This window comes from Plecotus auritus (genome assembly GCF_963455305.1).
Source record: "Plecotus auritus genome assembly, chromosome: 2".
Classification (NCBI taxonomy): domain Eukaryota; kingdom Metazoa; phylum Chordata; class Mammalia; order Chiroptera; family Vespertilionidae; genus Plecotus; species Plecotus auritus.
The window spans coordinates 33,750,593-33,776,586 of NC_137771.1; the positions used below are offsets into that span (position 1 = coordinate 33,750,593).

Below are 25,994 nucleotides of genomic sequence, written 5' to 3' on the forward strand. Positions count from 1 at the left end.
CTCCTGGAGCCAGGAATTCTTTGGAAGTAAAATTAATATCCTCATTTTCTGAATGGTCCACTGGGAATGGGTCTGCCCACTCCCAGGCTGGTTGTGGGCATTAGGAAGGGGGATCCTCCAATATAAGGTGGCCGTATCCAAGAGGTGAAGAGGTTCCTACCTTGTCCCCTCTCCAGTCTGGCAGCTACTTCTTGTTTCCCCTAGGTCTAATATTCCTGGTTCCCTCTGGGCCTCTTTTTTGTACCTGACAACAGCATTTCTTCAGCCCTCGCTCATCCAGCAGGCCTTCCAGCCCCCTATCCACTGTGTCCAGTCCACTGCCCAGCCTGAAAGCAAATAAGTGGAAGTAACGGGCTGGGTAAGCAGCCTTTCTAGTTTTTAGTCTCTGTACCAGCCAGTGTGTTAAGCTCATAAAGACAAACACTAAAAGGATCAATAGCTTTTGTTTATACTTTAAATTGCCTTCTCATCTTTCAGGAGGTAAAAGAATTAAAAAAAAAACACATTAATTAAAAGGGAAAAATAAAGTAGATTATGTCAGTAGATGCAACAATTAAATTTTATTTCTGCTTCAACAATAAATACACCTGAGTTATTTTTCCAAATCCTACTACCATCCTGATCAAATGCCCTTAAAGTTGAAATCTCACATCATCTTTGTGATCTAATTCCACTTGGAAATTACATGTTTAGTTTTAAAACCATGATTTTAAAGCTCAGGCTTCACATCATTGGCCGCTGAGGTACCTCATGATTAGTTCCAATAGTCACAGAATGGTACCTATTGGCTACACAGGCCTCAATTTTCATGTAGATGAATCAATGGAGGCTTTTAACCTGCCCAGAAGCTAAGTTCTGATGGATTTGCCTTCCATGGCATCAAACATGTCTTCTAAGGCCTTCTGCACACATTGGAGAAACTCCTGGGCATTGCGGCCTGTGTAGGAGGAGACGTTGCAGCCTATCCAGTTGTCATGAACGGCATACCCAACACCAAAGCCATCAGGGACCACGGGGGCAAAACCACCAATGTTCACTGCTGGGCTGGTCAGTGTGCTAGTGGACAGGATGTTGTGGTTTATCTGCCCATATGCAGGGTCCAGATACAGCTCAGGCAGGGCAATCCCTTTGGCTGCTGCCAGGTACCGCAGAGCAAATAAATGTCGGTCAAAACCCTGGCCTGTCAGAGACAAAACAAAAAACCAGTCTCAATCGCAGAACTGAAAGAAGCCTTAGTAAACCTTCCCACCCATGTAGGAATCCCCTTCAAAACATCCTTGAGAGTGGAAGGAGGGTCTATCTACCTCTGCATGCACACCAGCCTCTGGAGCAGTTCATTCTAGAATTTTTTCTTAAGAAAAAACTGTCAACAGCTGAGTTAAAAATGAGCCTAAAATAAAAGTATGATTTTACAAAGTCTGAAACTAAGTTTAGTCAAGAAAGTACATGAGCGCTCTGGACTCAAAAACTAAGATAAAAGCCACAGTCCAAGTCAAGTGTCAAAGACAATGAGTCAGTAGAAAACAGAAAGAGTTCTAATCTCATCTTTACTGCTAATTTGCTATGTAACCTTGGGCCAGTGGCCTCTATTGCCAACCTATAAAATGGGGAAGGATGAGACCAGAATGTCTTGGAGTTCCCTTTTAGTTCCAGGACTTTTTGCTGCATGAAAGGATTGGGCTATGTGATCCTCCAGGTCCTTTCCAGGTCTAAGTTTTTGCCACAAAGAGGCAAAGAAGACAGACACTTAGATTTGGGAAGAGCTTCTGAAGTGACCTATTTACAGGGAGCCGACACACTACATATGAGGTGAAGTAAGAGGGCCTGTGGGCTTAGAAATCCTAAATTGTCACACTGAGTCTAATGACTAATAAGTAATAGAAAGAATCGTGTCACAGCTGAAAGTGACCTTCACTGAGGATAATGTCAGATGTATTTCTCCATCCCTGCTTAGGAGAACATTCTGATCCCTAGTGGCTCGCCTGGCTATTCAGACTATTAGGGTAGAAAAAAATAATCATGTGGTAGCTGGCAGATGGATACAATCTAGTGAAGAGGTAGAAATCAGATGTGGGGTAGAATATAGCTGAGGCCTACCCTAGTGCTGAGGGCAACAAGACCCAAGGGCATGCTCCCCGTCTCACCCATTGCCGCTTCTTTGGTCAGCTGGCCGTGGTATCTGGAGCACTCGGCCATCATCTGCTTAAGCTCTCCAGCATTGTGCTTGGAAGGTTCCCTGACAAAGGCCTCGGAGCACCTCTTTGTGAAGATGGAGGCAGGGCGGATGGTCTCGGTGCGGCCGTGCTTGAACGCTGCAGTGCTGCAGGACTCGTAGGTGGCCACCGTCTGCCCATATTGCCGCAGAAAGGCCATCTGGAAGGCCAGCTGAGCCACCGAGTCAGGGCTCAGCTTCTGCTTCTTCAAGAATTCTTTGCCTCCCCTCTGAAACTGGATGCAGTCAATGGTGAGGGTTTTCATGGTGGCATCAAACTTTTCCTTAGCAGCAATGATGCCAGTCTTTAAGGCATCGTTCAGCTTGAAGTTGAGCTTCTGCACAGCAGCAGAGGAGTCAGTGCTGGCCGGCTGGCTCTGTGGAGTGATGGCAGGAGCCTGAGTGCTGTCTTTAAACACTTCATTGAAAAACCTGAGCACTGCAACCCCATCGCCCCAAGCATGCTCAAAGTGGACAGCGGCAGTGCCGTCCTTGGCTATAATGAGGTTAAAGGATTTATCAAACCAGCGGTTTGTGCCGTCACCGTGCAGCATGGTATGGGACAAGTGGACAAGGTCCTTAATGGGGAAGTCATCTAGGCAGAGACAGAACACAGCAGAGTCCACTTTCCTCAGGGTCTCCTCGTTGCCAACACTCACCAGCTTCTGCCTGAGCTCTGCCCAGATATCTCGGTTCTCACTGGGCAGATATGCCAGTGGAAACTCGGGGGCAGGGCTATTGTCTGAGAGAATGTACTTCAGATGAGCCTGGATTTCAGAGGCGCTCACAATGTTCCCATTTTGATCCAGGACATCAAAGACATAGAAATGTCCTTTTCTTAGGACCAGGAGATGTCTGGCCTTGTTATCAGTGAAGAGTTCATCCCGACTGGGTCTGGGTAAACGAGTTGAATTGAAAAGTCGGAAATACTGGGACATATCCAGTGGATATGCATTGACCAAGTAGGCACCATACCAAGACAGAGAGGAAGGCACAAAGCGTATGAGTTTCTTAAAGGTATCAGTGTCACTTTTAGCAGGGTTCAAGTGGAACACTTCTGGTTCCAAAAGGCCATCCCGGAGTGTCTTCAGAAACCGGATGGCAGAAACCGTCATGTTGGTCGCCCGGGTGAGCTGTTCATTATACTCAGACTTTGGGTCAGGGTTGAATGCCATAAATGGATTAAAGTTCAGGACAATGGGGTCTCGAGCAGTTAAGTACATATCAAACCAGGGGCCTAAAACATAAAAATAAAAACAAAAAGTTAATGCAGTCACCAAAAATAAAACTTAAGAAAAAATATGTCAGACATATGCAGAAGAAATGATATCACCTCCAGAGGGAGGAATTTCCGGATTATTTTTTTGTTCTGCAATAATTCATGTTGTATAAACAGGATCATACACTATTTGGTCTTTTACATCTGGCTTCTATTACTTACAATGTTTTTGAGGTTCATCGATGTTGTAGCACGTAGCAGTTCTTCATTTCTTTTTATTACTGAATAGTGTCCCAATATATAGATATAGCACATTTGTCATCAGCTGATGGACATTTGTGTTCTTTCCACTTTTTGGTTATTATGAATTCTCTTGGGGATATAACTAGGAGTAGAATTGCTGGTCATGTGTTAAACCTTTTGAGGAACTGCTACAGTCTTTTCCAAAGTGCCTGCACCATTACCACCAGCAGTGTATGAGGGTTCCAATTTCTCCACATCCTTGGCAACATTTGTTGTTTGTCTTTTTGATCAGAGCCAGTCTGGTGGGTAACCATTACTGTGGTTTTGATTTGCATTTCCCTAATGTTTATTAATTGCCTTTTTTTCCTCATTCTCTTTCCTTTCTTGACTCTTAAAGGAGTAAAATATAATAACACCTCACTTGCATTTATGCTGGAACAGAATAGTTGTTAATTCCCATACCATCTCCTTTAGTTTCCCTTCAGGGACAACATTCAACTTGACTATCTCCCTAAAACGGGGAAAAGTCTTCACCATCATTCTGTGTACTGTGTACATTTATGCACTTCCTCTTTTAGGAAATACTCAAAAAGCAATTAGAGAGGAGGGAATAATGGCGGCGGAATAGACAGACGTGTTCTGAGCCTTGTCCCGGAGCAGAAAGAAAGAACAGCTGAGGGTCGCGCAAGGAGTGTTTGTTGGCTGGTTGGGAGACAGCTGAATTCCAGAAGGAGGTGGGGGACTGCTGAACGGGGTTCCCCTGACCTGGCAGCACGAACTGCGGCTGGGTCCCCTCCCGGAGCTGCGGGCTTGGACGCGGAGTCTGCGCCATCTTGATCCGGAAAGTGGAGCTTATCTGAAGCCTGAGAATCCACAACTGCGGCACCCCAGGAACAGCTGCGAGCCCCAGAACAACGCTCCCCAACTGGCGCAAGCACACGGGTTCAGAGAAGCTCTACACTCCACCACGGAAAGGTCAGATTTCGCCTGGGATAAGGTGAGGTCTCTGGTCCCGGCGGGAGAGAGGAACGCGCGTTTTGCGGGAGCTGGAGGACCAGGGAAGTCTGTGCCTAGAAAAATCCGTGGCTGTAGGGGCTGGCGTGATCTGTGACTGTGGAAAGGGGTCCTCAGAGCTGCTAAGAGAAGGGCACTCTAAAAAGCAACCCATTTTGATCTGAAGTGCAGGGACACCCTAAGAATTTCAGGCAGTCCAGACTTACGCGCAGCCCGTGCGCTCCCTGGGTGCCTGGGCTTACTCGCAGTCCCGGAGTTCGCACACTTGGGCTTTTTCCTCTTCAAATCCTTGCTTCTGATTACTAAGCCCAATACATAGGATCACCCAGTTGGGGACACCCTGGGAGACTGCAGGGGAAGGTTGTTTTTCTGGAACCTGGGGATCGGAGCGGGGAGTGACCATCAGAGAGTCAGCTCTGAGGCAGACCACTCCCACAGGCCCGTGGCGAGTGCCACAGGGAAAGAAGGCTCTAACACTGCCTAGAGAGGCCATAGATAGACCTGGAAGTCAATCCAGAAACACTGCCACCCAGGGGCTGAATCACAAATTGACTCTTGTGTAATCAAAAATAAAGGAATACGAGAAATTAAGACACACCGCCTGCTTAAAATCAGGACTGGCTTACAACACCGAAGAGCAGTGGATCGCAGGGAACTGCAATACTGTCTGGACTGAGAAACAGGCGTGCCAAACAGAAAAACAGAGGAAGTGAATGACCTTCACTACTCCACATTTTATTTTTACCTTTTATTTTTTTTATTTTTTTATTTTTTTTTAATTTTCATTTTTTGCATCTTTTAATCAAGAAACTTTTTTTTTCTTTTTTCATCACTTGATTTTACCTTTTTAATGATTACATTTTTATTTTCAATCCGTATTATTACTACTGCTATTTTATCTTTTTTTTTTTTTTTTAAGTGTCATTTTATTTTCTCTTCATTTTATTTTGGGATTAGGGTTCTACATTCTATTTTTTATCTTTCCTTTAGCATCGTTTTACTCTATCTCAACTCTACCTTTAGGCCATCACTCTCTTCCTAACCTCCCCCTTTTCAGTGTCCTGTTTGTCTTACCCTTTTACTGCTTTAGATTTTCCCTATTCTTTCTGTTTACCCCTTGTTAAAATTTCACCCTACTTACATATCTAATCTCCAATCCACTGCTCCAAGTCCACATACACCTCTCCCTTCGCTGTCTGAGTTATCCATAAACTTGTCCTTATCTCTGTCCTTTTGTTGTTGTTTGCTTGAATGTAGATTATATCCAATTTTTATGCTTTTTTTGTGAGATTGTTTTGCTTATTCTTCTTTTGTTTATTTTTTTGTTTGTTTTGTGCTTCAGCTTTCCCTTGCCTCACTCCATATTAGTTGGTGTTGTAGTTTGTACTAATCCCCAGGCACTTGTTGCTGGCATTTGCTGGGATTAGTGATTGTTCTATTGGAGTTTTATCCCCAATATATATAGTCTGTTCCCCTTTCTCTCTTAGTCAATTTCTTGTCTCTCTTATTTTTTTTTTCTCTTTACTTTCCCTTTTCCCAATTTCATTTTCACACTCCTTTTTTCTTTTTTTCTTTCTTTCTTTCTTTTTTCCTCTTCTTCTTTCTCTCCTATCACCTAATTTGCCTTTCTCTGGTGGTCACCTTTATTGGAGGTTATTAATATCGTGAATACATTCCTGTTCAGTGCCTTGTGAGTTGTACCTGGTAGTGCTGTATTTTGTGCCTTTAAATCAACCCAGGAGAGAGAGAACTACATAACCAGACACCCAGAGAAGAGAGACCATGGGGAGACAAAGAAGCAGCCCGCATATGAAAGAAAAGCAGGCATCACCAGAAAAGGAAGTAAACGAAATGGAGGCAAGCAACCTTCCAGAAAAAGAATTCAGAGAAATGGTCATAAGGTGGCTGAAAAGAATGGAAGACAAATTCGACAATATGAGCAAGAACCAAGAGGAAATGAAGAAGAACCAAGAAGAAATGAAAAATGACATCGCTGCTGTAAAGAACTCAATAGAAAGCATCAAGAGTAGACTAGAAGAAGCAGAGGACCGCATCAGTGAGCTAGAAGACAAGATGGAAAAAAATACCCAAGAAAAGCAACTTCTAGAAAAAAAAATTAAAAGGCAGGAGGAGAGTCTAAGGGAACTTTGGGACAACACGAAACAAAACAACATCCGCATAATAGGGGTTCCAGAAGGAAAGGAAGCTGAGCAAGGAATAGAAAACCTCTTTGAAGAAATAATGACAGAAAATTTCCCAGATATAGGGAAGAAAAAACCCACACAAATCCAAGAAGCTCACAGAGTCCCAAGCAAAATGAACCCCAAAAGACCGACGCCAAGGCACATTATAATTAAATTGGCAAACACCAACGACAAAGTAAGAATCTTAAAAGCAGCAAGAGAGAGACAGAAAGTTACATACAAAGGAACCCCCATCAGACTAGCAACTGATTTCTCAACAGAAACTCATCAGGCCAGAAGGGAATGGAATGAAATATACAAAGTCATGCAAAGGAAGGGGCTGAATCCAAGAATACTGTACCCAGCAAGGCTGTCAATCAAAATTGAAGGTGAAATCAGGAGCTTCACAGACAAAAAAGGACTAAGGGAATTTATTACCACCAAACCAGCAATGCAAGAAATGCTAAAGGGTCTACTGTAAAAAAAAAAAAAAAAAAAGAAAGAAAGAAAGAAAGAAACAGGAAGCGAAGAAGTAACACAGGGGTAAAGAATAGGAATGGCGACAAATAAGTACCTATCAATAATAACTTTAAATGTAAATGGATTAAATGCCCCAATCAAAAGACATAGGGTAACAGATTGGATAAGAAAACACGACCCATATATCTGCTGTCTACAAGAAACTCACCTCAGAAAAAAAGACGCACACAGACTGAGGGTGAAGGGATGGAAAAAGGTTTTCCAGGCAAATGGAACTGAAAAAAAAGCTGGGGTAGCAATACTTATTTCTGACAAATTAGATCTCAAACTGAAGGACATAACAAGAGATAAGGAAGGCCATTTCATAATACTAAAGGGAGCAATCCAACAAGAAGAAATAACTCTGGTAAACATATATGCACCCAATACAGGAGCACCCAAATACATAAAAAAACTCCTGGAGGATATCAAGGGAGAGATTGACAGCAATACAATCATAGTAGGAGACTTTAATACCCCACTATCACCATTGGACAAATCCTCTAAACAAAACATCAGCAAAGAAACATCAATCCTAAATGACTCACTAGACCAGATGGAATTAATTGACATCTTCAGAACATTTCACCCCAAAGCCACAGAATATACATTCTTCTCAAGCGCACATGGGTCATTTTCAAAGATAGACCATATGTTGGGACATAGGCAAAGTCTCTTCAAATTCAAGAAGATAGAAATCATATCAAGCATCTTCTCAGACCACAGTGGCATAAAACTGGAAATCAACTACAATAAAAACAACCCAAAGAAATCAAACACATGGAGACTAAACAGCATGCTATTAAACCATGACTGGGTTACCAGAGAGATCAAAGAAGAAATAAAAAACATCATGACAACAAATGACAATGAAAACACTACAATCCAAAATCTATGGGACACAGCGAAAGCAGTCTTGAGAGGGAAGTTCATAGCTCTACAAGCCTACTGCAAAAAACAAGAAACAGGGGTAATAAATTACCTAACCCAACAACTCAAAGAGTTAGAAAAAGAGCAACAAGAAAAGCCCAGTGTAAGCAGAAGGAAGGAAATAATAAAGATCAGAGCACAGATAAACGACATAGAGACCAAAGAAACAATACAAAAGATCAACAAAACCAAGAGCTGGTTCTTTGAAAGGATAAACAAGATTGATGAACCTCTAGCCAGGCTCACCAAGAAGCAAAGGGAGAGGACCCAAATAAACAAGATCAGAAATGAAAGAGGTGAAATAACAACAGATCCCGCCGAAATACAAAGGATTGTTAAAAAATACTACGAACAACTCTATTCCAACAAACTGGACAACCTGGAGGAAATGGACATATTCCTAGAAAAATATAACCTTCCAAAACTCAATCAGGAAGAATCTAAACAGCTCAACATGCCAGTAACTATGGAAGAAATTGAAGCAGTCATCAAAGAGCTTCCGGCAAACAAAAGCCCGGGGCCAGACGGCTTCACAGGAGAGTTCTACCAAACATTCAAGGAGGAACTAAAACCTATCCTCCTCAGACTATTCCAAAAAATTCAAGAGGAAGGAACACTTCCAAGCTCCTTCTATGAAGCCAGCATCACCCTAATACCAAAACCAGATAAAGACAACACAATGAAAGAGAATTACAGGCCAATATCCCTCATGAATGTAGATGCCAAAATCCTCAACAAAATTCTAGCAAATAGGATCCAGCAGTACATCAGAAAGATCATACACCATGACCAAGTAGGGTTTATCCCAGGAATGCAAGGATGGTTCAATATCCGCAAATCAATAAATGTGATACATCACATAAACAAATTGAGAGATAAAAATCACATAGTCATATCAATTGATGCAGAAAAAGCATTTGACAAAATCCAACACCCTTTCTTGATAAAAACCCTCAACAAGGTGGGAATAGAAGGATCATACCTCAACATCATAAAAGCTATATATGATAAACCCACAGCTAACATCATTCTCAATGGGCAAAAACTAAAACCATTTCCCCTAAGAACAGGAACAAGACAGGGATGCCCACTCTCACCACTCCTGTTTGACATAGTACTGGAAGTATTAGCCACTGCAATTAGACAAGAAGAAGAAATAAAAGGCATCCAAATTGGAAAAGAAGAAGTAAAGCTGTCCTTATTTGCAGATGACATGATATTGTACATAAAAAACCCGAAAGACTCCATCAAAAAACTAACAGACTTAATAAATGAATTTGGCAATGTAGCAGGATACAAAATTAACACCAAGAAATCTATGGCATTTCTATACACCAACAATGAACTTACAGAAAGAGAGACTAAAAAAGCAATCCCATTTTCCATCGCACCAAAAAAATTAAGATACTTAGGAATAAACCTAACCAAGGAGGTAAAAGACCTATATGCGGAAAACTACAGGACACTGAAAAAAGAGATAGAGGAAGATGTAAACAGATGGAAGAACATACCATGTTCATGGATTGGTAGAATCAACATCATTAAAATGTCCATACTACCCAAAGCAATCTATAGATTCAATGCACTCCCCATTAAAATACCAACGGCGTATTTCACAGACCTAGAAAGAACTCTCCAAAAATTCATCTGGAATAAAAAAAGACCCCGAATAGCCACAGCAATCCTGAGAAAGAAGAATAAAGTAGGAGGGATCTCAATACCAGATTTCAAGCTGTATTACAAAGCCACTGTCATCAAAACAGCCTGGTACTGGCACAAGAACAGACATATAGATCAATGGAACAGAATAGAGAATCCAGATATCGACCCAAACCAATATGCGCATTTAATATTTGACAAAGGAGGCATGAGCATACAATGGAGTCAAGACAGTCTCTTTAATAAATGGTGTTGGGAAAATTGGACAGATACATGCAAAAAAATGAAACTAGATCACCAACTTACACCATACACAAAAATAAACTCAAAATGGGTACAGGACTTAAATATAAGACGGGAAACCATAAAAATACTAGAGGAATCCACAGGCAGCAAAATCTCAGACATATGCCAAAAGAACTTTTTCAGTGATACTGCCCCTAGGGCAATGGAAGCCAAACAGAAAATAAACAAATGGGACTACATCAAAATAAAAAGCTTTTGCACAGCTAAAGAAACCATCAACAAAACAACAAGAAACCCCACTGTATGGGAGAACATATTTGCAAATGGTATCACTGATAAAGGTTTAATTTCCAACATCTACAGGCAGCTTATACAACTTAATAAAAGGAAGATAAAGGATCCAATAAAAAAATGGGCAACGGACCTAAATAGAATCTTTTCGAAAGAAGACAGAAGGAAGGCCAAGAGACACATGAAAACATGCTCAAAGTCACTAATTATCCGAGAGATGCAAATCAAAACAACAATGCGATACCATCTCACACCTGTCAGAATGGCTATCATCAACAAATCAACAAACGACAAGTGTTGGCGAGGATGCGGAGAAAAAGGAACCCTCGTGCACTGCTGGTGGGAATGCAGACTGGTGCAGCCACTGTGGAGAACAGTATGGAGTTTCCTCAAAAAACTGAAAATGGAACTCCCATTTGACCCAGTAATCCCACTCCTAGGAATATATCCTAAGAAACCAGAAACACCAATCAGAAAGGATATATGCACCCCTATGTTCATAGCAGCACAATTTACAATAGCTAAGATTTGGAAACAGCCTAGGTGCCCATCAGCAGATGACTGGATCAGAAAACTATGGTACATCTACACAATGGAATACTATGCTGCCGTAAAAAAGAAGGAATTACTACCATTTGTAGGCACTTGGATGGAATTAGAGAACATTATGCTAAGTGAAATAAGCCAGTCAATGAAAGAAAAATACCACATGATCCCACTCATTTGGGGATAATGAAAAACATTATAAACTGATGAACAAAAAGATAGTTACAGAGGCAGTAAAGCATCAAACAGACTGTCAAATTACAGTGGTAAGGTTAGGGAGAGGTGGGGGAAATAAGAGATCAACTGAAGGACTTATATGCATGTATATAAGAGTAACCAACGGATGCAAAACATTGGGGGGTGAGGGCATGTATGGGAGTGGGGTGGGGGTGGGGGGCAATGGTAAGATATGTACACATATAATACCTTAATAAAAATTTGAAAAAAAAATAAAAAATAAAAAATAAAAAAAATAAAATAAAATAAAATAAAATATTCGCTACTAGCATTAGTGGAGAGAGATGGTGCACATGCGTGTAAGGCATGTAAGGGGAAATGAATGCAACACGATTATAGTAATCAGTCCTTAGTGAATGTTGTAGTGCATTATTAATAATTATGTATAACAGGATATTGTAAAAATTAAGTTATGAAATTTTTATTAAAACATTTCTTATATACCGTTAAAAAAAAAAAAAAGCAATTAGAAATAACTATGAGTGTATGTGTACCACTCAAACTAGCTCTCCACATTCCAATGGATGTTTTGCTTGTGAAAATTCCAAAAGCAATATTTTATCAGGAAAGGTGTCTTCAAGGGAAGCTCCTGCCAGTATTAGAAAGCATGGGTAAACTCTACTAACAAGGACCATTTTCCATTGGAAGAAATAATTTCCACATCTAAAGCACTGGGGAAAAGATTACTGAACACTTATTTATCTCTTATTCATTTGTTGGTCCATTTATTCCATTTCATTCCTTGAGAATAAGTGTGGAGAATCAGGCCCTGGTCCAGGGATATAGAGAAGAACAGGACATGGACTTTGATTTGGAAGAACAATGGTGAAGGAGACAAACAGAATAAAAAACATAATGCAATGCACTAAAATGGTAAGGAGAAAGACATACTGGGGGGTGGGGATATATTTAATGGAAAAAGACATGATTTATGCCTCTGATCCCTCCAGTAAATAATTTTAAAGAGACATAAACCAATAAGGCAAAGAAAATGAAAAAGAGCAAATATTACAAGTTGATGCCCTAGCCAGTTTGGCTCAGTAGATAGAGCGTCGGCCTGCAGATTGAAGGGTCCCAGGTTCGATTCCAGTCAAGAGCACAGGCCTGGCTTGTGGGCTTGATCCCAGTGGGGGGCAGGGCATGCAGGAGGCAGCCGATCAATGATTCTCTCTCATCATTGTTGTTTCTCTCTCCTCCCTTCCTCTCTGAAATCAATAAAAATATTTTTTTAAAAGTTGAAAAGCATTTAGGTAACTGGTAATGACTAAAGCAGACTCAAGAAAGCCAACACTAAGTTGAGAGCAGAGAAAGCCAAGAAATCATATTTACAAAGCAGAACCCCTAGAGCAAGCATGTCAAACTCAAAGGCTAACACGGGCCAAATAAACAAGGCATGCAGTCCGGGGACCGAGAGTTTCACATGCTTGCCCTAGAGGGCTCAGGAACTGGCAGCCTAGACCCGTGGTCGGCAAACTGCGGCTCGCGAGCCACATGCGGCTCTTTAGCCCCTTGAGTGTGGCTCTTCCACAAAATACCACGGCCTGGGCGAGTCTATTTTGAAGAAGTGGCGTTAGAAGAAGTTTAAGTTTAAAAAATTTGGCTCTCAAAAGAAATTTCAATCGTTGTACTGTTGATATTTGGCTCTGTTGACTACTGAATTTGCCAACCACTGGCCTAGACATAACTGATTGAAAAGCTATTTAATTAGACCCACACTCCTACACCCCAGATATTCTCTGGCAAAAGTAAAATTATGGGATATAGATCTGTGGAGATCTCAAGCCTTTTCCTTTATCCCACTTCTACAACACTAGTGACCAGGAAAATACCTCTTGGCAGTTTTCTGGAAAAGCCTTCCCTGGGAGCCTAAACACAAACACTAACGTTAGGGACACTCAAGGAACTGATTTAGCCAGATCACATGCAATGAAGCTGTGACAAGCCCCACCCTCATCCAGAGAGCTCCCAATAGCTTGTTAATATTTCACCCATATCCAAGACAACAGAGAAGGATAGAAAACATCTGAAAAAAGAGGGCAAAACAGGAGAAAAGCAACTTGGATACGGACTATGAAGAAAGATGAAAACTTTAAAAAAAAAAATTCCCAGATAAACTATTAAGCACATGGAAAGCTAAACATAAGAAAGTATAAAATAATCATTAACTTCAGAGAAAACAAAAAGTTTATCCAGGAAAGAAAATAAACAATCCCAAAGTGCTACACAACTCACCTGACAATAGCAATTACATGATCCTAATAGTGTAAATGCAAAATACTAAGCTAAGCTTTGTGCAATGGCAGTATCGTAGCCAATGAGGTTTATCTGAGGCACAATTATTTTTTTTTGAGGCACAATTATTGCTAATTGAAAAATAAAATAAATAAATACTACAGTAACGAAAATTACAAATAACTATACTGTGAAAATGAGGGGAAAGGAAATGGGCATGTACACTCTCATATGTGGTGGGGATATAAGAGACTGATAAATTCTAATCTTCTATAGCGAGATGCCAATAGACAATGCCTAAATCAAAAAAAGTTAAATTGCAGTAATATAAATATATAATGCAGGGGTCCTCAAACTTTTTAAACAGGGGGCCAGTTCACTGTCCCTCAGACTGTTGGACGGCCGGACTATAGTTTAAAAAAAAAACTATGAACAAATTCCTATGCACACTGCGGGCCCGGGACGAGTCAGCTGCTAAGCAGGACAGGCAGCGGCACCTGGTGGGCCGGATAAATGTCCTCGGCGGGCCGCATGTGGCCCGCAGTTTGAGGATGCCTGAAGAGAATAAGGATACATATTTCAAAAGAATCAGAGAGCAGCTGAAAGTAAGAAGTGGGAAATTACGGAAGGGTCAGGAAATCGCTGTTTTTCCTAATAAGCCTGATAGAACTATTTGATGTTTTAAATTATGTGCATATATATATATATAACCTTATAAAAAATATAAACTAAATTAAAGTGCTGTGAAACAGAGGTGGAAGCAACAAACTCTGAATGGAAAGGGAGAAAGACAGAAAGGTTTCATACCAAGAAATAATCCTACCTGGTTCTTTCTTTTCTTTTTTTCATTGAGCATATAATTGGCATAAAAATTATACCAGTTTCAGGTGCACAATATAATAATTCTATATTTGTATATAGTGATATTGTGAAATGATCACCACACTAGTCTAGTTAACATCCATCACCATACACAGTTATATACTTATTTTTCTTATGATGAGAATTTTTAAGATCTACACTCTTAGCGACTTTATAATACAGTATTATTAACTATCGTCATCATGATGTACCTTACATCCCCATGACTTATTTATTTTATAACTGGAAGTTTGTACCTTTTGATCCCCTTCACCCACTTCAACCAACCCCTGCCTCTGACAATCATTGTACCTGAGTCTTAAAGGAAGAAATTTCCAGGTAACAAATGGCAGTGTAAACAACATGGAGAAAGGCACAGAAGAATGAAAGAATTAATGGGTTGAGGGAACAAGTTGTTTAGTTTTGTTGAAGTATGAAATGTTTCAGAGAGAATGGTAAGAGAAAAGGCTGGAGTGGGCAGCTAGGCCAGACTGTGAAGGATCTAGAATGATACACGTAGGGACTTAATCCTGCATGCATCCTTTTCAGACAGACCAATGATTAGGTTCTGTCTTGATTCCATCTATACAGGAAGCAAGCGGTTGCTCTTAAGCATGAATTCAATCAACATCTTAGTGTTGGAGGAACTCACTCAGCCTTAATGTTTACCTCAGGAGAAGAGGATGACACATTATTTCACTGCTGTCCCACCAAAAATATTTTTGAGACCAAAACAGGAGAGAGCTGCCTTACTTTCAATTATGGAGGGCTCTGAGAAAAATTACACCCGCAGCCCAACCTCCCTACCTGAAATGTAGCTCGTATGTTTATTCTGCTTGTCCTGAGCAACCAGCTGATTGTGCAATTCTTTTCCAATCCCATTTTCAAAATTCTTGCAAAATTCTTCTGTTTTCCTGAAATGTTTGAGAAAAGATAGAATCAAATAATGGCAGAAAATACATGCTTTTTAGATTCACGGCCCAAAACTCATACACGGAGTTTTGAGTCCCCAATAGTATATTCCTAGGACCTAGGACTGAGATCAGAACAAGAATAAATCTAAAATGAATAAGTCTAGGATATGTTTTTCAAATAACTGGGAAGATCAATCAACATCTCATAAAACTATCAGTAATCTGGGAGGCAGTTTGGCATGGAGAAAAGGACATAAGCTTTGGGGTAAAAAAGAGCTAAGTTTGAATTCTAGCTCTGTCGCTTTCAAACAGTGTGACCTTAAACAAGTTACTTGATTTGACTTTCAGTTTTTTCATGTGTAAAACAGAGATAATATATCACCTTATAAGATTAAAACATTTCTAAAGCTAAGGATTTAGGATAGTTTGAAATATAATATTTAGTAACTGGTAGCTATTAAATTATTACCATCTCAAGAGAAGCTTCAAGTGACTAATAAGGAATACTTAAAAGTATAGGACTAGATTATGAACAGTTCATCTATGTTTTTCCATCACTGTCCAGTGAAGGATTTTGTGATTTTAATGACAATTCCCATTATCTGCATGAAAAATTCTCATCATGGATAAAGAGGACTACAGTAGGATGTAAGAGCTTAATGCAACTCACTTTTGGCAATAGCCAGTATTATTTTCCAATTCCATGCGCCATAACAAAGTAGCACAAACTGGATAGCTTAAAACAATAGGAATTTATTCTCTCATAGTTCTGGAGGCTAGAAGTACAAAATCAAGGTATTAACAGTACTGTTTTCTCTCAGAAGACTCTAGGGGAGAATGTATTCCATGCCTTCCTCTTAGTTTCTGGTGTCACCAGCTATCCTCGGCATTCCTTGGTTTGTTGGCACACTCCAATCTCTGCCTCCATCATCACATGGCTGTCTCTGTGCCGCCTCTTCTTATAAGAATATCAGTCTCCTTGGATTAAAGACCCACCCTACTCCAGTTTGATCTCATCTTTTTTTTTAATCCTCACTCTAGGACAGCAGTCACCAACCTTTCGGACCTCATGGACCATCGGTTGGCGACTGCTGCTCTAGGATATATTATTATTGATTTTAGAGAGAGAGGAAGAAAGAGGGAGAGAGATATCGATGTGAGAAACATTGATTGGTTGCCTCCCATATGCTCCGAAACCGTGGATTGAACCCACAACCTGTGTATGTGCCCTGACTGGAAATTAAACCCACAACCTTTCTGTGCACAGGACGATGCTCCAACCCAGCCACACTGGTCAGGACTGATCTCATCTTAATTACATCTGTAACATGTTTACTTCTAAATAAGGTCATATACTGAGGTTCCAAAGAGAGCATGGATTTGGGGGGCACACTATCCAATCCAGTACACATGCTCACCAAGGAAACTTCTGGTCTGCCATATGCTCTCCTCAATGTACCTCCCTACCAGGAGCACATGCCTTCTGCAAATGACCAGCACCAGCTGGCCTCCCAGGTACTCCTACCAAGGATACAGTACAAACTTCTCATTCTGGCTTATAAACCATCACTTGTTGAGTCTGGTTAGAGAGACCTGGTCAGCCCTTCATCAGGTTCCTGGAGACCCAATCTAATCACAGATACTTCCTGAAGCAGTCTACCATTATTTGTCAGCTTCTCTTGAACCACCCAACCATGGTCATTCAGGGTTCTCAGCATTTACCTGAACTGCCCATCATCCAAGAGAGGCTTCTGTGCACTGAGGTATCGTCTAATGGTGTCTTCAAGTTTGGGAACAGGCAGCCTGAGGAGAAAGCAAGGTCCATGTAGGTGACAATATGTGAAACAGGTTAATTAGCTTCACAACCCAAACTAATCCTATATAATAAAGAGGTGATATGCAAATTAACCCTCACAAGATGGCTGCCTATGACCAGGCCAGCAGGGGAGTTAGTGAGGGGCGACCAAACGACTAAACAAACAGGCTGCGTGGGGCGACCAGGCCAGTGGGGGGGACCGTAAGGGATGACCAAACGACTGAACAAGTAGGCTGCGTGGGGCGACCAGGCCGGTGGGGGGGACCGTGAGGGGCGACCAGACTGGCTGGGGGGGGGGGGCAGTTGGGGGCGACCAGGCCAGCAGGGGGGGCAGTAAGGGGTGACCACGCTGGCAGGGGGTAGGGGATAGTTAGGAGCGACCAGGCCAACAGAGAGGGGGAAGTTGGGGGCAACCTGGCCAACAGCAGGGGGCAGTTAGGAACAACCAGGCCGGCGGGGGGGGGGGGGGGGAAGGGGGGAGTTAGGGGCAACCAAGCAGGCAGGCTAGGATCCAGCGGTCCAGGATTGTGAGAGGGATGTCTGACTGCCGGTTTAGGCCCTAAACCAGCAGTCAGACATCCCCCAAGAGGTCCCAGATTGGAGAGGGTGCAGGCTGGGCTGAGGGGGACCCCCCCCCATGCATGAATTTCATGCACCGGGCCACTAGTAAACTAATAACTGATAACTACCTTCCAAAAAAAACCAACAATGGGAAGCCACAGACAAATCAGAATTGATGGATTTACTAGTGTAAATATCAATGATAACTATATATATATTTTTTAAAATATATTCCATGGATTTCTTACAGAGAGGAAGGGAGAGGGATAAAGAGTCAGAAACATCGATGAGAGAGAAACATCAACCAGCTGCCTTCTGCACACCTCCCACTGGGGATATGCCCGCAACCAAGGCACATGCCCTTGACCAGAACCAAACCTGGGACCTCTCAGTCTGCAGGCCGACGATCTATCCACTGAGCCAAACCGGTCAGGGCGATAACTATATTTTTAAGTAAAATAATTTTAATGTATTAATGATGAATTTCATAAGCTAAATTAGTAAATATACTAATAGATTCAAAATGGGGAAGCAGAAGCTTCCCCAAACCTTTCAGTTTCCTGGTTACAACTACAATACCTGTACTATACCTGTATTGGAACTGATTTGAATTCTACCCTTAGTTTGAACTGAATTTTTCTCCCCCAAGATTAAAAAAAAAAAAAAGTTCTATTTTTAAATGTGCTTGTGTATTGTACAACAGAGATTCCTACAAAAGTGAAACACAGGTCTGTCCAAGGGCCAGCCAAATATGTGGTCGACAATCAAGCCATGCCCAGCCACCAGGAGTCCTGTGAGGAAGAGCCAGACCTTCCTATGTGCTATTTATTCATCATTCTCTACCAGTAGATTTCCAGGGACTGCTATGGTGATGAAGTTACTGGTCCATATTGAAATTAAAACACATGGACAGTATGGTGAAGTGTACTTTCTTTTTCACGTCAATAATTTTATTGAAAGATATATCCCCTGGTACCAAAACTTAATTTGTTAGGTTATCTCTGCCAACTCAAATTAACAATGATATATTCAAATTATCTAAATATGGCAGCCATTTAGGAAAACTGGAAAATTATCCATAAAATGTAGCTTGAACCATCAGAAGTGAAATGATGGCCATCTAAAAAGTAGGAAGCAGGCCCTTACCAGATACTTAATCTGCCAGTACTTTGATCTGGGACTTCCTAACCTCCAAAACCTTTAGGAATAAATCTCTATTGTTTATGTCACCCAGTCTATAGCCACCCAAATGGACTATGAGAGGCAGCCTTCAAAATGACACTTCAGTCACAGTCTGACTGTTCTTGTTGGGATAACTTACATTAGAAATACCCAGCTGAGATCTGTCAACTTCATGAATTATCTATCCTATATGATAAAAGGCTAATATGCAAATCGACCTAACAATGGAAAGACATGTTGCTATGATGCACACTGACCACCAGGGGGCAGATGCTCAACAGGGGAGCTGCCCCCTGGTGGTCATTGTGCCAGAGGCCGGGCTCACAGGGAGCAGGCCTAAGCTGTCAGTCAGACATTCCATGAATGCTCCCGGACTGCAAGAGGGCACAGGCCGAGCTAAGGGGACCCCCTGAGTGCAGGAATGTCGTGCACTGGGCCTCTAGTATATATATATGTATAATAAACATGCAAATTAGGTCAGGGCGCCCTAACGGTCACAACCAGCTCAGGAGGAGGGGCCAGGTGCGGGCCCGAGCCTGAGAGAACAACACGCAGGCGCAGCCCAGAGCCTGAGAGAAGAACACACAGAGGCACCTGCTCCAAGCCTCTGTGGCACGGCTGGGGGCCGGCCCCCAACGGACACACGGACACACACACACACACACACACACACACACACACACACACATACACACACAGTGCCTGCTCTGGGCCACCCCAGCGAGGCTGGGGGCAGGCACCCAGCGAACACGTAGGGACGGACACACGGACACACACGGACGGACACACACACACACACACACACACACACACACACACAGCGCCTGCTCTGAGCCTCCTGGCGAGGCTGGGGGCAGACCCCCAGTGGACACGTGTGGACACACACACACACACACACACACACACACACACACGGCGCCTGCTCCGAGACTCCGCGGCACAGTCTGACATGCCCTCATCCTTCTCCCTATCTCATATCCTGGAATTATTGTTCCTTATTTTGACAGTCACTTGAGTGAACCAAGTAGCACCATCACATCCCAGTTAAAAGATCATCAATTACAGTGAAACTACACTTTCACTTCATCTCAGCCACTATTTCCAAGGCTGTACTCTGAGCCTTATCCCACCTGCAACTGCTAACATCAGAAATCATAGCATGGCCCTGGCCAGCATTGCTCAGTGATTAGAGTGTCCACCTGCCCACTGAAGGATCTCAGGTTCAAGGGCACAAACCTGGGTTGCAGGGCAGATGCAGGAGACAACCAATTTATGTGTCTCTCTCACATCAATGTCTCTCTCTTTCTCTCTCTCTCTCTCTCTCTCTCTCTCTCACTCTCAAAATCAATGGAAAAATATTCTCTAGGGAGAATTAATAAACAAAAAAATAAATCATAGCATGTTGTCCCTGACGTCCTATTATATGATTTCTTCTTTTTTTTTCTTTTTTTTTCTTTTTTTGGCCTATCAATGATCTCCTCCTCCTCCTCTCCATTCATATTTTTCTTTGCATAGGCTGGGCTGTGGGTTCACCTGCATCAGTGGAGAAATAGAGCCCCCAGTAGGTATTTCAAACAGATAGAATTTAATATTGGGAATTGGTTACCAAAGGGTTGGAAAGGAAAGTCTAGAAGAGAGAGAGAGAAAAAGTGAAGTTAGAGATTAATAGCTACAGGAAGCCATTCTCACTCTCATGGATGAAGGAGCCAGACCATGACCTGCTGAGGCTGCTGAGAACTTGCTGCTGCCATTGGAACGGTGCTGCCAAGGAAGACAGCAGCCTGCGGACTGCACTGCCCGTGCCCCTATTCCTGCCCCCACCCCTGCTGAGCCCAGTGAGGAGCAGAGAGTGGAGCTTCTCCACTGCATCCATGCTCCGCAGTGAGAAGTTAGCTGCCAGGGCATCTAGGAAACGCAGTTTCCCCTGAACTACAGGAAAGCACAGAAGGGCATAGATGGAGCTCTGAGCCAACAGACAAAACCTACCCTTTGCCTATTTGGCATTTATTCTCACCCTTTACCCTATATTAAACTTCCAGGAACAACAGCAGGGTCCACAAATACCCCTTAAATAATTGAAGATGCTGTCACTTTCCCAAAAGAGAGGCACAAGGCCTCATCAGTCATTATTTCCATCTCTAGGTGATCTGCTCCCATTTGAATTTTCTTAGAATAAAGGTAATCATCAGTAATATTTCTTATCTATAATAATAAAAGCATAATATGCTAATTAGACTGGACAGCCGAATGACCTTCCAGACATCATTCCAGATGTCCTTCTGGACGAAGCTGCGGCAGCGGGGGGCGAGGCAGAGGCAGTTAGGGGCGATCAGGCATGCAGGCAGAGGCAGTAGGGGTGGAGCATTTAGGGGCGATCAGGCAGGTAGACAGAGTGGTTAGGGGTGATCTGGCAGGCAGGCAGAGGGAGTTAGGGGAGATGAGGCAGGCAGGCAGAATGGTTAGGGGTGATCAGGCAGGCAGGCAAGTAATTAGGGGTGATCAGGCAAGCAGGCACAGTGGTTAGGGGTGATCAAGCAGGCAGGCAAGTGGTTAGGGGTGATCAGGCAGGCAGGCAGGCAAGCGGTTAGGAGCCAGTGATCCCGGATTGTGAGAGGGTGCAGGCCGGGCTGAGGGACCACCCCCTCCCCTGCACAAATTTCATGCAGCAGGCCTCTAGTCTTACATAATAAAATAATTTTTTCAGGTACAAAAAAAATGTAGCTTAAAACCTTACTATAAATAAGATATACTGTGGTTCTTCAGTTTATTTTCAATGCATACTCATCCAAAAAAAAAGATATAAAAAGTAAATCTGAATTATTTATAACCATTATGAACTTAGGTTGAACTGAATAACCATTCATGACACTTTACAACTGTAGATCCCCTTACATTCGTGGACTTACAAAGAAAACCCCAAATACTAGCTCAACTACCTCTTAATTACAAAGTTACCCACTCACTTTTCTCAAGACTTTGTTTTGACACAGAAGAAACATTAATGAAAATTTACATTCTTTTTAAACAAAATTCTAAATTAGAGGCAATGGCAGTTTTGTAAAAACAGTGCTTATTAAAAATTCTGGAATGTTAACTTACTTACTAGCCTGAACTTACTTTAGTGGGGAAGTTTTCAGAGTGATGATTTATATCTTAGTCTCCTCAGAACTTCCAGTTTATATTATGAAATTAACTGTTCAGTATATATCAACACAGCCCTTTAAAAATAACACCTAACTGAGCACTGTTTAATGCCTGGTTTTCTCTAATTCTGAGATGGCAGCCAAGCACCCCCTCTCTGAAGAGTGCAGGGTTGCTATTAATCACGTGGCATCTTATGAACTGCACATCAGTGATGCTTGTTTATCTGTGGCCTGTTATTACATTGAAGGCTCAGAAGAACCTCGTTTTGCCACATTCTTTGAAAATCAAGGTGAGGTAAAGAGGGAACATGAAAAGCAATTCCTAAGATACCTAAGAGAATGTGAGCGAAATCTGCCTTCCGGTCACTGAGGCCTGAGATAGATAGCTGGGGAACCGGCATGCAAGATCTAGGGTCTGCTCCAGAACTGGAGAACTAGTTAACCAAGCTCCTTCTAGACGTGAAGGCCATAGCTTCTGCCAACAATGACACTAATGTCTTATGCTTCAGGGGAAAGTACCTGGAGGAACAGAAGAGTAACACAAACTACCTGCAAAAGCCAGCTTGTATATCACAAGGAATTAGAAAATCAGGCCCAGGAGGAGGAAGAAGAATTGGAAAAGCCCGCTGAAGTGTCAGGTGAATAGACCCAACATCTGGAGGCAACAAAGCGAGTCTTCCCATTGTACTAGGCCCCAAAATCAGCTCCTTAAGAATCTTAATTGTCTCCATTTGTCAGAAGACTGCTTTCCTTCAGCGGTGTATGTACAAATAAATCTGTTTTTGCATTATAGAAAATTAAAAATAACACCTAACTGAATTGGACACCTAAAAATAATTAAAACGGTGAATTTTATATTATGTATATTCTACCACACTAAAAAAAAAGCAAGGAAAAAACAGTAACATCTAAAAAACAAGCAAATGCTAGTGCAAGGGTTCCTAGAAAAAAAGTGAGTCGACGGCCACTTGGTCAATAGGCAGCAGTAATACCACAGAATAAGAGGGAGGTCCAGTTGGACCTCTTAATACAAAGGGACCACCCTTGCCAACTAATTGGGACCATTCCCTATTTCAGGCATCTTATCTCACAGTAGCCCAATGAAATGTGTCCCATTGCTACCTTACAGGGAAGAGCTGTGGCTCAAAGAAGTTATCAGAATTGCTTTTAGTTTCAGAGTGTAAGATCCAGACTCTGAAACCAAGTTCTACCAGACTTCAAAGCCAGGGCTTTTCCCCAAGTGTGACATCAAAATGAGTGTCAAAGATAACACATTTTACCAGTCTAGGATCTCACAGATAAAAGGAATCTTATTTTATCTAAACTCCTCTTTACAGCTGAGCTAATGAAGGCCTGGGGGGAGCTCTTGTTTCAAGTTACACATAGGTGATGACTCAGTGCTACTGTTTGTAGCTTCTAATTCCTACAGATTTTTGTATTGTGGCTTGGAGAAAATGATCTTGAATATTCTCCCCAGCTTTCCAATTTTAAAACAGACAATCCCTCTGATATGGGAAGTCAAGGATCCATCTGCAGCTGGGCTTGGCAAACGCAGACAGGTTCTGTCATTCCTCACCTTTCCCCCACTTACAGGCCCAGCCCACACACAGGCTGTTAAGGAGGAGGTGTGTCCCAGGCCTATTCCACAGGCACAGAAACACCTCTCCTTCCTCTCCCCCTACCTCCGGCCAAATTTAAACGAAGGGATTTGGGCTAGATAAATCTGCATTCTGTAATTTCGCAAGAATCACCTTGATGATTTTCCTGAGAGGGTGGGGGTGGGCAGTGTTGACAATGGGTTCAGGGGTTCCTGGATGTGAAGAAAAACAGTAGTTGGGGTGATGCCTGCAAGGCAATCTTTGTTCTATTCATGTGGTGGGGAACACTGGCCTCCAGCCCCTGGACTAGGAGAGTCCTGATGGCAGTTTGGAGAGAGAACAATCTTTGATACAAACTTGGAATGTGGCACCAGGAACTAACTGGTGAATACAGAAGGTTAAATCTGATTTTAGAGGGTGAAGGAATTGGGGGAATTTTCTCATATTGGAGGAGATCTGGCAGCTCAGATGAAGGCTGGGAAGGTAGGAAAACTGGAAACTGAGTGGAAGAAAATACTGGGTGAGGGAAAGGGTAAGATTTATTGGACTGTTTTCTTTCTTTTTTGTTATTTATAAGAAAAAGTTTATTAGAAAGTTACAGAGGCAAAAGGGCCCTTCGGATTTAGGAGAGAGAAGGGTAAAGGTAGGGAGCCTGGGGGGAGGAGGAGGGGAGGGGAAAGTGCACAGGGGCTGTTTTCCTAGGGGAGTAGGTTCTAGGCGGAAGGTCTTCGGTGGTTTATGGTGAGAAGGATGGACTCTGGATCTAATCTGAGTGAGACTCCGGAAGGGTTTTGAGGGTGGTGCCTAGAATCCTGTGAGGGTGGGCTGAAGTTGCTTGGGGTAATGTGGGTTAGGAAGATATTTTAGGGGGAGTGTTAAGGAAGATTTGATCGTGGTGAAAGGTTTTCGGGTGGAGACTGGGCCTAGAATGCTGCGGACTTGGGGGAAAGTAAGATGGACACTCGAGGGTGCTTGGGGGGCTGCTGGGGGTGCTAAAAGGGCAGAGTACTGTTGGCATGGGAGTGGGCTGAGGGTTCTGAGTAGCGGTGATGAAGAAGATAGGGTGTTGGGAGAAACTGAAGGAGGATAACTCTTATGTATCAGAAATTGACCTGTCCATATTCTGGGCAGGAATGTGGGGCGGTCATGAAAGCACTTCGGGGAACACCGTGGATATTTTTCAGGGGAAAATGTGAGGAACTCTTAGGGTTTCTGGCTGGAAGTTGAGTTACCGGAGAGTTTGAGAAGGTTCAAGCTGGAGAATCAGGGAGCCATGGGACGTCCTCAAATAGAATTTGCGCGCGTTCGGAGGTTCCTGTGCCAAGAGATTCTGACAGCCACAGGATTTCCGCGGGCGGGGAGGGCGTCCCAGGTGGGAGTGGGGGCAGACGCGGTTCAGCAGGAGCCGTGAGTGCCTGGGTAAGACTGGGGCCGACCCTGGGCGGGCGGCGGGCGGCGGCCGGGCTCACCTGGGCAGGCTGTCCTGGTAGTGCATGGTGGGCACAATGCTGCGCTGCAGGTACTGGCCGGGCCCGGAGCCGGCGCTCAGGGGCCGCCGGGGGGCTCCCGGGACGACGGCAGGGACCCGGGGCCAAGCGCGCAGCAGCAGGCGGGCCACCATCGTCCCTGGAGGCTGCGGCCGCGGGACGCCGAGTGCGGGGACCTTTGTGGGGCAGGGAAAAGCCCTCCCACCTCAGCCCCGGGACGGACGCAGCGTCAGTCTGGGACTCCGGCCCAGTTCGCGTCTGTCCGCAGAGCCACTTCCGGTCCCGCCCACGGAAGGCTCCGCCCACAACCGGGCCCCACTCACCGACTCCAGAGCTCAGAGGGTCTAGGTGGGCACGGTGCCACCTCCCAGCTCTGCTGGTCCAAGTTCCCATCTCGAGGCGGCGGGAAACGGAGCTCTGAAACCACTCTCTTCTTTACTGGAGCAAGATAGGAACTAGAGCTGAAGAAAAGCCGGGAAAAGCTCTTGGAATCTAATAAACCTAAATTTGATCCAGACTCTGCCCCTGGGGCAAAATTTTAAACCTGTTTCCTCCCCTGTGAACTGGAGATCACGATCGTTCAGGAAATGAGTTAACTGGGTACGGACAGTGCTGGCGCTATAGGCAGTAAATGGTGACGGTTGTTGTTAGCAACCTGTTAACGTTTACCCAGCAGATGTCTGCCATGATTAATGCCGCACAGCTGCCCGGCAAGCTCACCTGAGCGGGAATTAGAGAAAATGTGTGCCAAAGCCAGAAACCATGGAGTCCCCCATCCAGCCACCTCTAATGCGCAGAAAGATCCTTAGAGCACGATTCCCTTCGGCTTGAACACTTTTCTCAGGTTGAACAATTCCAAAGACAGGAAGCTCGGTCTCTGGCTGCCGGGAGTCTTCCGTGA

The 25,994-nt window shown here is 43.2% G+C and overlaps 1 protein-coding gene across 3 annotated transcripts; it reads right to left on the minus strand.

Annotated features, from left to right (window-relative positions):
- Positions 1-433: 433 nt before the first annotated feature.
- CPT2 (carnitine palmitoyltransferase 2) lies at positions 434-25,531 on the minus strand. Of its 3 annotated transcripts, XM_080657327.1 has the most exons (6): positions 25,076-25,359; positions 17,029-17,109; positions 15,200-15,306; positions 2,872-3,449; positions 2,145-2,589; positions 531-1,180 (listed from the first exon to the last, which is right to left on the minus strand). In XM_080657327.1, exons 1-6 carry the CDS (start codon positions 25,225-25,227, stop codon positions 849-851), a joined length of 1,695 nt encoding a protein of 564 aa, XP_080513453.1. In that variant the 5' UTR covers positions 25,228-25,359; the 3' UTR covers positions 531-848. The 3 variants fall into 3 exon arrangements, with proteins under 3 accessions (XP_080513452.1, XP_080513453.1, XP_080513454.1); XM_080657326.1 differs by having other exon boundaries at positions 434-1,180; positions 2,145-3,449; XM_080657328.1 differs by having other exon boundaries at positions 2,145-3,449; positions 24,839-25,531.
- Between the last annotated feature and the right edge of the window lie 463 nt (positions 25,532-25,994).

What these genes read in the sequence shown, in the direction of transcription:
- CPT2 (XM_080657326.1), bottom strand. Translation starts at nt 25,227, where the DNA reads ATGGTGGCCCGCCTGCTGCTGCGCGCTTGGCCCCGGGTCCCTGCCGTC. An exon ending in TACCAGGACAGCCTGCCCAG is followed by an intron (nt 17,110 to 25,075) that starts GTGAGCCCGGCC and finishes CTTTCTCCTCAG; the next exon opens with GCTGCCTGTTCCCAAACTTG. An exon ending in GACCAAAGAAGCGGCAATGG is followed by an intron (nt 1,181 to 2,144) that starts GTGAGACGGGGA and finishes TGTCTCTGACAG; the next exon opens with GCCAGGGTTTTGACCGACAT.